General features: G+C 37.9%; 1 protein-coding gene across 1 annotated transcript in view; it reads left to right on the top strand.

Annotated features, from left to right (window-relative positions):
* The first annotated feature begins 2,520 nt into the window (after positions 1–2,520).
* The window catches only part of LOC140231904 (rhomboid-related protein 3-like), an 87,974-nt gene continuing 77,076 nt past the window's right edge, over positions 2,521–13,418 (top strand). Inside the window, exons 1-3 of the mRNA XM_072312055.1 lie at positions 2,521–2,698; positions 9,005–9,158; positions 11,758–11,924. Coding sequence (XP_072168156.1) covers positions 9,092–9,158; positions 11,758–11,924 — 234 coding nt within the window. The 5' untranslated portion in view covers positions 2,521–2,698; positions 9,005–9,091. The remainder of the gene's footprint in view (positions 2,699–9,004; positions 9,159–11,757; positions 11,925–13,418) is intronic.

Below are 13,418 nucleotides of genomic sequence, written 5' to 3'. Positions count from 1 at the left end.
AGGGTTAATAGACTTTCTTGAAATTGAAATTAAGTTCCAAACACAAGAGCGGCTTCTCTTCTTTTCTCGTGTATATCTTGAGAGTCATATTCTTGTTTGGGAGCCCATGTATAAACTTACAATGGAGTTTATGCTGCCTTCCAGTTCGCAGCTAAAAAATTCGCTCTCTCGCTCTCTTCTCTTCAAGATTTATTATGCAACTTTCTACAGAATAAATGATAAGTGATTACCAAGTTTGTATATATTGTTTAGAATAATGATTGTCTAATAAGTTTGAACGTAATACGTAATATATTCACTAACAATTGTGTTGTTACAATACATACAATTAGATAAGGCCACTAGTATATTATATTTTAGATCAAAAATTAATCCTCTATAGTGATTCACACGATTAAACGTATTTCAACTATTTCAGGAGGTTGGCCTGTTTGATATTCTATTGTATACGATTTGGAAAAGGGCATCACTTTATAATAATACAACATTTTTCAAATAGAGCACCATTTGTGAAATGATGTCACAAGGCAATTGTGACATCACAAAGCAATCCTGACATTGCGCGCTGCTTAATTCGTACAGTCACAGAATGTCACAAGGCAATTGTGACATCACAAAGCAATTCTGACATTGCGCGCTGCTTTTTACGGTCACTCTTTGAAATGTAACAAAGCAATTGTGACATCACAAAGCAATCCTGACATCTCGCGCTGCTTCGTACGGTCACTCTTTAAAATGTAACAAAGCAATTGTGACATCACAAAGAAATTCTGACATCGCTCGTACTTTGTGATATATGTACTAATAGTAATGTAACAAAGCAATTGTGACATCACAAAGCAATTTTTGACATCGCGCGCTGCTTCGTACCCTCCCTGTACGATTGCTAGTTGTGTACGATTGTTCTTCCTCAACATATCGCATCCACCCAACACGACTTTTCGCCTCGTAATTTTCCCCTTCTTTTGTTTATTTTTTTTTAAATCCAAAATATAAAAGAACTATACTCTGCCTGACTTCGGGATCACCTCTGCCCATATTACAGAAACTCTCAAGGCAAAGGATAGGGCCTACACAGTATATTATTACCTCCGCCAAGGGAGGAGGTTATGTTTTCATCGGCGTTTGTTTGTCCGTGTGCAAAATAACTTAAAAAGTTGTGAACGGATTTAGATGAAACTTTCAGGAAAGGCTGATGATATTAACACAAGGAACAGATGATTAAATTTTGGTAGTGATCCGGGAATTTTCGTGGGTTTTATGACGGATTTTCAATAATTTGGCAGGGAGGGTCAATGAACTTGGGAGTTCAAGCTGCGCATTTTTTAGGTTTTCATGGTGTCTGGTGGGGCGAGGCGCGCCGCGCAGCTGGCATTGATGACGTAACAAAAGGCTTCTATATTGGGAAATCGGGCTATTTTCAGCTTGCATATGGAAATCAAAAATCTATAATTTGGAAAAACAAGATCAGTGGTGGAAATGAGCTGCTTGGCGGAGGCTCTAGTTATTTTATATTAGTATTTTTGACTAATAAATGGTTCAGCCTTTAGGCTTTATATGTGAATATATTAATCTGAAATAAAATGAAGTTAAAAGTGAAATGAAATGAAATACAATAAAACTACCAGTTACGTTAAAACAACAACAACAACAACAACAACAACAACAACAAACACATATTTATCTGTTCGCTCAAGGCACATTCGTCTAGCCAAGACACCGTGAAAATCTGCAACATTGAAATAATAGGGCTTACAATTTCTTGTACCTGTTCATTCTGAATATTGATGAGTGCCATTCTTTCCAACAGTTAGGTGTACGCTTAGTTAGAGGACATTGCCCCCCCCCCCCCCCCCAACCCCGTAATTGGATTCCCAGGTACGTGTGTTGACATAACGTCTTGCCATGTGCGATTAACGCAGAATAAAAACATCCGGGTATCGTATACAGATACGATCCCTGACAACATTGCCGCAACATTGTTTTAGACAAACGTGCAGTCAAGACATATTTTTAACAGAAACCTGGAGAATTGACGGTAATGTCCGCCTGCATGTGAGATTTATAAGTCAATATCAGAGCAGAGTCAGACTATTCACATTGGTGTATATTGCCTTTATGAATAGGGTCTTGATACAGAATAAACTGACTGATTATTCAAATAAAGGAAGCGAAAGTATGAACTGTTTCAGCGTTGCGTAGACTGATCAGCATGTTCTTCAAAGCAGGAGAATATAGTGCCGTGAAGTTCTGAACACACAAACACCAGCCGAACAGTTTGGGCGCTAGGCGATCGATGTTCAAGCGCCCCATGTCCACTGTAAAAGTGAATGCAACCTCCCCTCTCTAGCTCGCTTCTCTCATCTCGGAGCCACCAAATGAGACTCTTCTCGCTCCGGTACGACAAACTGGCTGCGTGCTACAGAACAGGCCAGGGATGCAGTCTTTCTCGAGATGTACTAAGCAATTCAGATTGAATACCCTCTCTGACACATGAGCGGATGTTTTATCCATTATCATTTCGGAGGCTGGATTGGATTTAGCTACTGATTGCATCGGCAGGCCACCCTATTTCGAAAATCAACGTGAGCACTAGGTCACTTTTCTCCTTGTTCTTTTCGCGCGTCGAGGCCGCTGCCGTACCTTCGCCACGCTGACCGGGCTCCAAACGAACGTGAGGTAGCCGGCTTGACGCCCGGTAAGTCCCCGTGGAGTAATCGGTGCTCGCCGCTCGCTGGAGCTCGCAGTACACAGGGGCCGCTTGGGATATACTAGCGGCAGATTAGCATGATGGGTTTATGCAAAATTGATGAGACTGTATACAAATCTAGTTTATGTTACCATGGCATTAGGCTAGGGAGTGTTATCATCATGCAGAGCCATCTGTTGGCGTTTGATAAATGAGCAAAGGTAGTGCATCGATATTGGATGAGTATCGCATGCACACGATGCAACCAACAGTCGATTTCAGTCCAATGCACACACTGGAGTCGAGCAAGAATTAGACTTTCGGTTCACATAAAGACAACAATTAAAATATGCTGGGATGCCTCTACCTAATTCAGTCATATCTTTTTGAACTTTGATTAGCTACATAGCTACATTTCATTTATGGAGAATGACAAGAGATTTCAGATTTGGTTATCAAACTTCAAGCTTTAATATTGACTATGCAGGATGCATGGTTCAAACTATATCTAGTCATGTAAAATAACTGCTTTTATTGTCATTTTCACCCCCACTTCTTGTAGATTTAAAGAAGTAATACTGCAGAATATCATGCCATATAATTTCCTTGTGTACGTAAAATCTTGTCGGATGGAAAGAAACCAATCCAGTTAATAAGTAGAAGTTCTAAGTTAGAAATCTAATGCGATTGTTTTAAAAACATTTATCAAACATATGACGTATGTTCAATACAACTTGGTTTGGAAAAGATTAATTAGCAAGCAGGTGTTAGATCTGTATCACTTTGAACTCTGCTAGACATAATATTTTGTTAAAATCTGGTTTGCAGATGCTTTTAAAATTGTATGCATATATATTTCAGGTTGCTCCCAACAACCAAGCAACTTGCAAGCCCTAATTACCTACCATGGCAACACATCAGTGTATAGTAGGCTGTAAGTTAGGTTTCAGTATAGAATTGTGATTGTGGTCCAAGGAGTAGGCTTATGAGATAAGTGCTACCTTTAGATGTTGTCAGATACAAATGACCATAATTTTGAATAATTTTAAGTAAACTTAGTAGTTAACATGGTGAACAGACTGACGGGTAAAGTTCTGATCTCCATGTTCCATTCACTATAATATCATGTATTGCGCAAAATCGTACTGTAAGATTCTTGCAGTCTGCAAGAATCTTCAGCTAATTGAAGGAGGCAGAGGAGAAGAAGAAGAAAAAGAAAAAGAAGAAAAAGGAGAAGAAAGTGCCAGAACCATGAACAACAAAGTTCTTTCTTCTTTTTTCTTTGTTGAAATCTGACAGAGATTATTACGATTGACATTTAATGTGTTTCACAGATCAGTCATTCAGGTAACACACTCCATTGTGTGAGATGCAAATAGTGAATCAAGCTTCAAGTATCATTGCCTTTAAAAAATACAATGAAGTCTCCATTTGGCTTGCAGGACAATTTCCACTAGTATTACCTTGCCTTGAAAATGAATTTAAAAATAAATGTATAATCCTCAGTGACATCAGTTATTCTTTTTAAAGATTTTATTAGTCCATCTCACTTCAAGTATGGCATCACAGTCACTTGGACCACAGCAACATGTTTGTGATCTCCATGGATACTCCATGGATAATTGGGGTGACTTAACCCGTTGAGGACGAGTCCCGAGTATACTTGGGCAGGTGTCTATGGGAAATGCGTGTTGTAACAAAATTAGTCCATCCTCAATGGCTTAATCAAGTGAGATGTATCACTACAAGATGATGGTCATTGACTTTAAATGAATCTATAGAGTAAGATTGCACAAACAGAATGTTAGAAGTTTTACTGAAGTCGAACATGAAATATCAGACACATATAAGTGTAAAATTTCACATTTTTCAGTGAGGGGATGCAGTTATATGAAATGATTTGTAATTTCACCAAGAGAATTTATTGAGAGGTCAATCATATTATGACACTGGTATATTAGTATTTTGTATTTTGTATGTTCAAGTTACACCATACCTCTGTATACAGTGTACAATAGCTAGGCAACTTGAGCATTTAGTGGTACATGTATATTCACATTTTCAGCTCATTTTGTAGAATCATTCCAGTTTGAATTGCTTTAAAATTCTTTGTGAATGAACATACAGTGTATAGGCTAGTCTTTTTTTTTTTTTTTTTCTAGCAGGAATATAAAGTTCAGAAATATTTTAGTTTAGATATTGTACCCTTCAACCTCCACCCCCTCCCCTATTTCCTGTGGGACTTTGATGTTTATGACAGTTTAACCCGTTGAGGACGGACTGATTTTACTATTTAACAGGCATTTCCCATAGACACCTACCAGAGTATACTCGCAACTTGTCCTCAATAGGTAAAAAAAAACAAAACCAAAAGAGAGAGAAGCTTCTGAAATTTTTAGTATCAGTCATTAGGAGTGTTACGAAACAAGTCAGGTGTATGGTCCTGGCTTTAATACAGTATCTATTACTTAATACAGCGCTCACCTAATAATCGGAGCATCATTACTGGGAAACAAATATTGAACATAACAAATTTTGTATGTCTTGTTTTCTCTGCTTGAGTGGAACCACATCCTGTTTTATCTCATACATTTTAGCTGAAACACTTCAGAGAGAGAGACTGCCCTGTAAATACACAGTTCATAAGCAAATTGCTGACTATCAGCTGTAAAGAGCCTTGAGCAGAGGTGCCAAATGGTATGTTTTTACCATAGTTGACAGGGGCTGTGGATTAAAAAAAAATATATATGTATATTATTCTCATTGTGATGGTGGACTACATAATACATTGTCTGGCAAAGAAATCTACTCCGAGGGTTGACTATAATTTCTTCATCAGATAGTTTCCATGACAGGGACAGATATTTTGAACACCCATGGCAACACTGAATCTTTCATTTATTGAATTTTCTTCTCAACTTTAAGATGACTATGAATAGAAAATTGGTACTCTGTAAAAAAGCAACAAACTGTGAGGAGAAGAATATCCTATTGATTTATCATTTTCTTGTCCCATCACAGTGGTAAAAATGATATATGCCATGGAAATGTTCGCTGTGATTCTGTAGCATCGTGTTAAAACTGTGTATCCCATATTTCTGAGTCCTAAGTTAGCAACGGTAACACTGTATCATGCTGGCAAGCGCAATATACAAAATGTGATGCATTGACGCATTTGCATTGAGGCAGAAATTATTATTCTTTCATGGACAGTCTACAACTTGAAAGTGAGTTGTTTTGAGCATGCAAGTGAAGTGACAGTGTGGCTTCTTGCACTTTGACTACAGGCAGTTTCTTCTCTACCGTTCTTTTTTTTTACAATGGAAATAGAATATTTATCATGCATTATGCAATATACTGCATGAAATTCTATTTGTATGCATACAGTATAGTCAGGGGTGATGCTGTGAATTTTTTTGTTTATTTTATTTTGTTTTGCTTTATTTATTTATTTATTTATTTGCGTGGGTGGGGGGGGGGCAAATCCTGAGTTCACAATTTGAGTTAAATTTCTCTTCTCTCTAATGACTAAAAATTGATGCAGTGATCATGGAGTGGCTAACATGCAGACTACATTTCCAGAACGTCTGGAGGTTGTTTTTTTTTCTGTATCCACTTTCTTTTTTGTTTCTTTTTATACCCTTTTTTAATTTGATGGAGTGGAGGGGACAAAAGCTCCATAGTGTATTGGTACAGCTTTAAACTTTAACATTGCTATTTACATACAGATAGAGTGCGCGTATTGGCCCTGGGGAAGGGTAGTATTCTAGTGCGCTGCGTGATAGGCTGACTGCGCACATCTTAATCAGATCTGTCTGGTGCCGTCAAGCAGATACGATTCAAGAGAAACTTGGAAACGAAAATTCTTGGGGATAGAGATTGGAAAGTCTCCGGTGCATTTGAGATTCGCCTGGTGTAATATATATCTTCTCATCATGCAAATTGTAGGCAAACAAATAAATCATTTAGCCGCTTCTGTTTTAAGCGGGTGCGCCAGGCGCTGTGCACAGCTGAACTTGTAGTCGTAATTCATCCGCGTGTTGACAGGCCGCAGTGCATTCTCTTTGACGGCCGATAAAAAGTTATAGGCTTCAGCATTGAGAGCTCTGCAAGGGAGATGGTATTGTATGCTAAAGGTATTTTTGTGTGAACATTCTAAAAAGTGTACAGTAAGCACATCGTTGCACAAAAATCCCACCCTCCTTCATGAATTGTGTGTGTGTGTGTGTGTGTGTGTGTGTGTGCATGTGTTTTTTTTTTTTTTTGGTTTTTTTTTTAGATAACTTTCCAATTACCTCATAACTTTTGCATAGATCTCTACCTTTGAGCAAAACATTTTCAGACCTGTTGCCAGCAATTTGTTTTACATACTTTGTAATCCTTGGATATGATAATGATTAGATTCTCCTTTCATTTTTTAACTATTTGACAAGTAGTAACTTTCAAATTGAGCAAATTTATGGTTGGGTTATTATTGTTTTCATAATAAGAATGATAATGGTACTCAATATTCATGCACTCCATACAAGATGTTTGAAAGCACATTTGTAATGCAGACTTGTTATTATCAACACACAATGTGGTACATCCTTGCATAACCTACAAAACTACTCTTTTGAGCCTTTTTTTCTCTTTGTTTGTTTTTTAATGCCTCCATGGTTTGGGGCTCTCAAGTGCAAACTGGAACACTATTCCACATTTTGGGCTTATACACAGAAAGGGCTTTGCAGTAATTGATATGATATCCATTGTAGTGATCATTTGCTATTTAAAGGACAAGTTCACCTTCATAAACATACATATATGTAAGGATTGAGAGAATGCAGCAATATCAGTAGAACACATCAGTGAAAGTTTGAGGAAAATTGGACAATCGATGCAAACGTTATGAATTTTTAAAATTTTTGTGTTGACACCGCTGGATGAGGAGACTACTAAGGCTTGTGATGTCATATGAGTATAACAGTATAAAGAAAATGTAAAGAAAATTCAACATATTTTCACTTTTTTCGCATAATAAAAGAGCATGTGAATTGCCTCTTCCTAAAGGCAATGGGAATAATATTACCCATAACATATGTCAGTAACGAGTCGAGGGAATGTGTACTTTTTTCAAAAGATGAAATTTTGTGAAATTCTCTTTATATTTTCCTTATATTGTTGTACGCATGTGACATCATACACTGCAGTAGTCTTCTCATCCAGCGGTGACTGCACAAAAACTTCAAAAATTCATAACTTTTGAACGGATTGTCCGATTTTCCTCAAACTTTCAAGGATGTGTTCTACTAATATTGCTACATTCTCTCAATCCTTATGTTAACCTTTTGAGGACGAGTCCCGAGCATACTCGGGCAGGTGTCTATGGGAAATGCGTGTTGTAGCAAAATCAAACCGTCCTCAACGGGTTAAAGGTATGGTACAGTATTGGTGGAGATGAGAATTGGGCTTTTAACTTTTTGGGAGATACCAGGAAAACACTTATGATATAGTACAGAGCATACCATTTTAAGAGGAATTCAAAGTTTATTTGATGAAAATAGGGTTTGGAATGACTGAAACATCCAAAAACAAAGTAAAACAAAGCGATCGTAATAAAGTGTGGGTCCCACACTTCATTAGAATCGCTCTTTTTTGGATATCTCGGCCATTTCAAAACCAATTTTCATCAAATAAACATTGAATTCCTCATAGAATTACAAGCTCTTTCATATTTCATAACAGGTTTCTCATTATTTCATCCAAAAATGTTAGAAACCTGAAATTAGGTCTCAACCAAAACTATACTATCCCTTTAATGAAGGTGAACTTAGTAGTGTTGCCTCTATTGACCATACTTTGAGTCAACTGTGCATTGTAAAATCTGGTAGGATGATGGTCAAACATGTCTCTTAAAGAAGTGACATTATTTGTTGCCACGACATTCTCCGCTGGTAGAGCTGGGAAAGATGAGATTTTCTTCAAATGTAATACGTTTTTCATTTCTCTGTCTGTCGTTTTTTGAGTTCTCTAAAAAGTCAGCAGAACTAAATTGCAGACATCTTTCTTGTAACAGTAACTGTTAAATATATTGTATTCTTCCATACCATCAACAGGCCTCCTCCAGTTTGTTTCGTTATTATTTATCGCTGGCTTTAGCGATTCCTCCATAGCATTTGTATCAATATCCCCCAAAGTGGCTGACTGTCAGGTTTGCCGGACAGCCGATTCGTTTGGAGCAGAAGAACAAAAGTTGAAGCCGCCTCCATGATCCCCCCGGAGGAGCTCTGTGAATCGTTTGTTTCTCACCCCCTTCGTCCATTCCCCACCATCCAGGAGCAAGCTTTCTGCGATCCACCCAAGTCCTCTGGATCAACATGTCCGATGGCTTGTGACTGGAAAGAGGTCTGAAAAGCTGAGACTATGGCGAGCTGCAGCACCAGCGGGATAGCCAACCATCCCAGCAGTCCCTGTATCAAGGTGATCAAAGGTAGGCAGTTTGTTCTTTGATTTAGTCTTAGTTCACAGACAATTTTTCTGTCCTTGGTATCCAGGAAGAACAGAATGGAGACGCAGTGTTCCTATGATGAAATAGTAGTTGGAAAGAGAGAACAAGGTGTTCTTCTTTACAGTCCTGCTCTTAGTCATAAAGAGTGCCTGCATCAACCAAAGCTCCTTACAAAGATGTATGATTCTAAAGCTACAATTTGAAGAAATGCGGCTTGCCACAACATGAGATTAGTCAAGTCAATAGGGGCCAAAGAACCCCAAAAAAAACCAAACATGATGCATTGATATCTCTGTTTGGTGTTTGTGTTCGAAAGCATGGTGAACGATACAGAATGCATGCAAAGTATATGCATGCAGTTCACTGTTCATGCATCCTTCAGGGTAGAGTTGGCACACAAACCATTCTTCTAGATCACCTATCAATTTCACTTGCGAGTAAGAGTGTCACGAGTGGTCATATCCCTAGGGTTTCCTTCAGATGATCTACTACTTTGGACAGAAATGTTCACTTTTTGTAGTTTTTGTGATTGATAAAGGTCAAATTGCTCTAACACCCATGGGATTAGCTGAGGGATAATGATTTTGACTTATTGCTGCAGTCATGCCATAACCATGCTGCAAATAAAGTATTTAGAGTTTTAATTGACTTCTTTTGAAGCAAAGAATTAAAAAGATACATTTTTGTCTCTCAGTGAAACAAATAATGTAGCTTTTAATACTCTCATTGTCCGTATTCCAAACTTAAAGGAAAAAGGTTGTCTCTCATATGCCTGCAGAACTCTCAATTTTTGCTCTGAGAAATGTACAGTTATGCATAAGAATTGTGTGCAAAAACACCCATATTAACAAATACTAACCAAAAAGGTTCGCTTGATGTACTGCAGTCTCAGGGCATGCCTGATCATGATTGCTATGTGAATTTTTTTTTTACATCATAGATTACCAATAAACGACGAATCGGGCCACAGCAGCATCCACTGTTTTTTTTTTTTTTTTTTTTTTTTTTTGTTTTTTTTGTTTTTTTTTTTTTGCGCCAGAGTGAATTGCATGTAACTTGTTGGAAATTTAAGGGGAATGCAAACCCAAAGAGCAATGTGGATTGAGTGAAAGCAGCAACATTAGTAGAACACATCAGTGAAAGTTTGAAGAAAATCGGACAATCAATGCAAAAGTTATGAATTTTTAAAGGAACCGCTGGATGAGGAGACTACTGGAGGTTATGACGTATGAGTGGACAACAACATAAAGAAAATATAAAGAAAATTCCACAAAAATTCATTTTTCATGAAAATTACAAATTCCATCAACTTGATACTGACATATGTTAAGGGTAGCAATTATTCCCCCTGCTTTCTGAAAGCGGTTAGTCAAGTGCTCTTTCATAGTGCTAGAAAAACGAATTTTGTTGAATTTCCTTTATATTTTCTTTGTATTGTTGTCCACTCATACGTCATAACCTTTAGTAGTCTCCTCATCCAGCAGTTTCAACACCAAAACTTTAAAAATTGATAACTTTTGCATCTATTGTCCGATTTTCTTCAAACTTTCACTGATGTGTTCTACCAATGTTGCTGCTTTCACTTAATCCACATTTGTCTTTGGGTGTGTATTCTCTTTAATTGCTAGAGCATGATCAATCATCACGTAACATTCTACTTTACCAATACTGACTGGGAAGGGCACTTCAGTAACAAAATTTGTGTGCATATGATCAGAATTATTTTATACTTTTGATCTCAAAATATTCCAAAACAACTCATTACCCTGGCAAATTGTATTAACCAGACACGTTTCTGGATAGACCCTCTCGATGTGTTGCAAACAAATTTCAAATGGTGGAAGATGAATTTTGGGTTCTTCTGAGAACTATGTTTTGGCTTCAAGTAAAGTATTTACCAATTTGACAAAAATATTTCACGAGTTAATTAGTTTGGTCAGTGATTTGTTACCAGAATAGAGTTTTGTATCATTGTATAATGCAAGAACATTTTTTTGAAGTGAAAATCAAGACATCCTATAATATATATTTTTAAAATCAAAATATTCTGAAGTATTCAAAGGTAATTCCAAGTTGGAGTTTTCTTTGTAAAGTGATACTCTACATTTTTTAAAAAATGAATACAGTAGTGCCTTGTCTTGATCATGTGAACTGTCATTTCATTAAACAATGAGCCTACTGTGTACCTCACATTTTTCATGTGTGTGATATTTTGCAAATGTGGACTTACGAGACAATTTTGCAATTGGCAAAATTGACCATCAAGAACCACAGCAACAGATTGAACAGATTTCCATTTTCAAAGAGTTTTTCCATGCAAGGAGATTTTCCATGCAAGATACAATAATGCATTACTTGCCAGTTTTTCATGAGAGGCAATATTCTGACTTCTGATAATTTCAATGTAATCTTGACTTCTCAAACTTTGGAAATCCCCCCCCCCCCCAGAAAAAATATGTCATAACATTATTTTTTCTTTCTATGAAACTTTCCCTGATGTTATGCCGTAAAGTACATTTATAATGCCATTTATAAAAATGCGATGTCTGTTACCCCCCCCTTCCCTCTCCCAACCTACCAGTGCCAAACAAGCCCGCACCACCGCCACCCATCCATATATGTGCCAAGCGGCTGAACCAGACCACCAGTGGGAATGACAGCAGGACCCTGGGTCCGTCGGATGCCCTGGCTTGCCAGAAGACCGAGTCGGACCAACTACTGGACCCGCTCCCTGAAGGAATCGCTGATGTGAGTTTCAAAGAGATACTTTAAAAAGATAAAGTTTTTTTCTTCTCTAGGAATCTGAAGTTAAAGGAACTATGCAGTGCAAATGCATACGATTGAGAATGCACTGATTATCAATTATGTGGCCTAAAGAATATCTAAATATATACCATACATTTTGTAATGATATTTCCACTTCTTTTCTTCAGATTTCTTGGATGTGCCCACAAAAACCTTTCAAAGATCCTGCCCATGACACCATCTGTCAATATTATTGTTAATTAGTACTAATATGATTAACAAAAGACAATGGAATGCACCTTCCCCCAAAACTGAGCATAACTTGCATGTTTCCCTGAAATGTCTTTTGTTCATCATATAAAGTACTACTACTTTAACAATAATTGACAGATGATGTCACCGGCAGAATCTTGGTTTGGAAGAATTTTTTTTTTTTTTTGTGGGTGTGTCCAAGTTAAAAGAAAATGAGTAGAAGAATTATTATAAAATATATGGCACATAACTTCTATAGATATTCATTTGGCCACATACACTGTAAAGCCCAATGCCCACTGTGTGACCTGAGCTTGCGAGCTGGTGGCGAGCTGGTGAGAGCTGTATGGGGCGCCAAGTGTCGCATGGCCTATTTCGTTATGAAATTAGTCATATCGGCAACGAAATGCGACGAAATTCGTCTATGAAATGTTGTCATTTCGATACAAAATGACAACATTTCATTTTGAAATACAACTCGCACCAGCTCCCCACCAGCTCGCTGGCTCAGGTCGCACAGTGGGCATTGGGCTTTAGTGATGTTTAGGGTATCATGAATTGACACTAGTCAACATGCATTCCTTTAATCCGTTTAAGTCATTTTGCATTCCTTTAATCCGTTCGTGCTTTAAAGTGAATTGATTATGTGTCCTGGCCGTTGTATTTTGAGACAATGGTCTTGAGGGGGTTGAGTTGCTGTCTTCTTTGCTTGCTTGGTCCTGACGTTAGTTTTCTGCTTCAGGTGTCCCAGGTTCTGTGGTAGGCAGCAGGTGGCTAGAATATCTAATACCAGCCCTCAATGAGACCCTCTCCAGCGGGTCAGTGCAGGTCAGGCTGGACATCCTCACGTTGTCCCTGACACATTCAGACTAGGTCTTCCTTGTTCTTCCATGTCCTCTGGAGCTGGGAATCGGCATACACAAGACTGTGTTCATACTGAAGTGGCACATTCTAACCTGTACCATCTGGGTCACCTGGTGCGTAAAACTGTAGTCAGTTCCTGAATCCCAGATTTTGCTAGTAGTGTGGTAGTGGAAACTTTGTCATGACGCTTGACACCACAGATCCAATGGATCATGCATAGATCTGTTCTTTCAACCAAGATCAAGATGAAAAATTGATGATGATACATCTTACTGACAACTGGTGAATTTGGTGCAACTTTAAAATGTCTCAGTTTGCAAACTAACTTTGCAGATGCAGAGATATAGGTGTGGACTGGTTGGAGAGACTTTTCTCATAATA

The sequence above is a fragment of the Diadema setosum genome, chromosome 8, assembly GCF_964275005.1.
Source record: "Diadema setosum chromosome 8, eeDiaSeto1, whole genome shotgun sequence".
Taxonomy (NCBI): Eukaryota; Metazoa; Echinodermata; class Echinoidea; order Diadematoida; family Diadematidae; genus Diadema; species Diadema setosum.
Note: the sequence above shows the minus strand (reverse complement) of the source record. Positions and strands in the feature narration are given on the sequence as shown.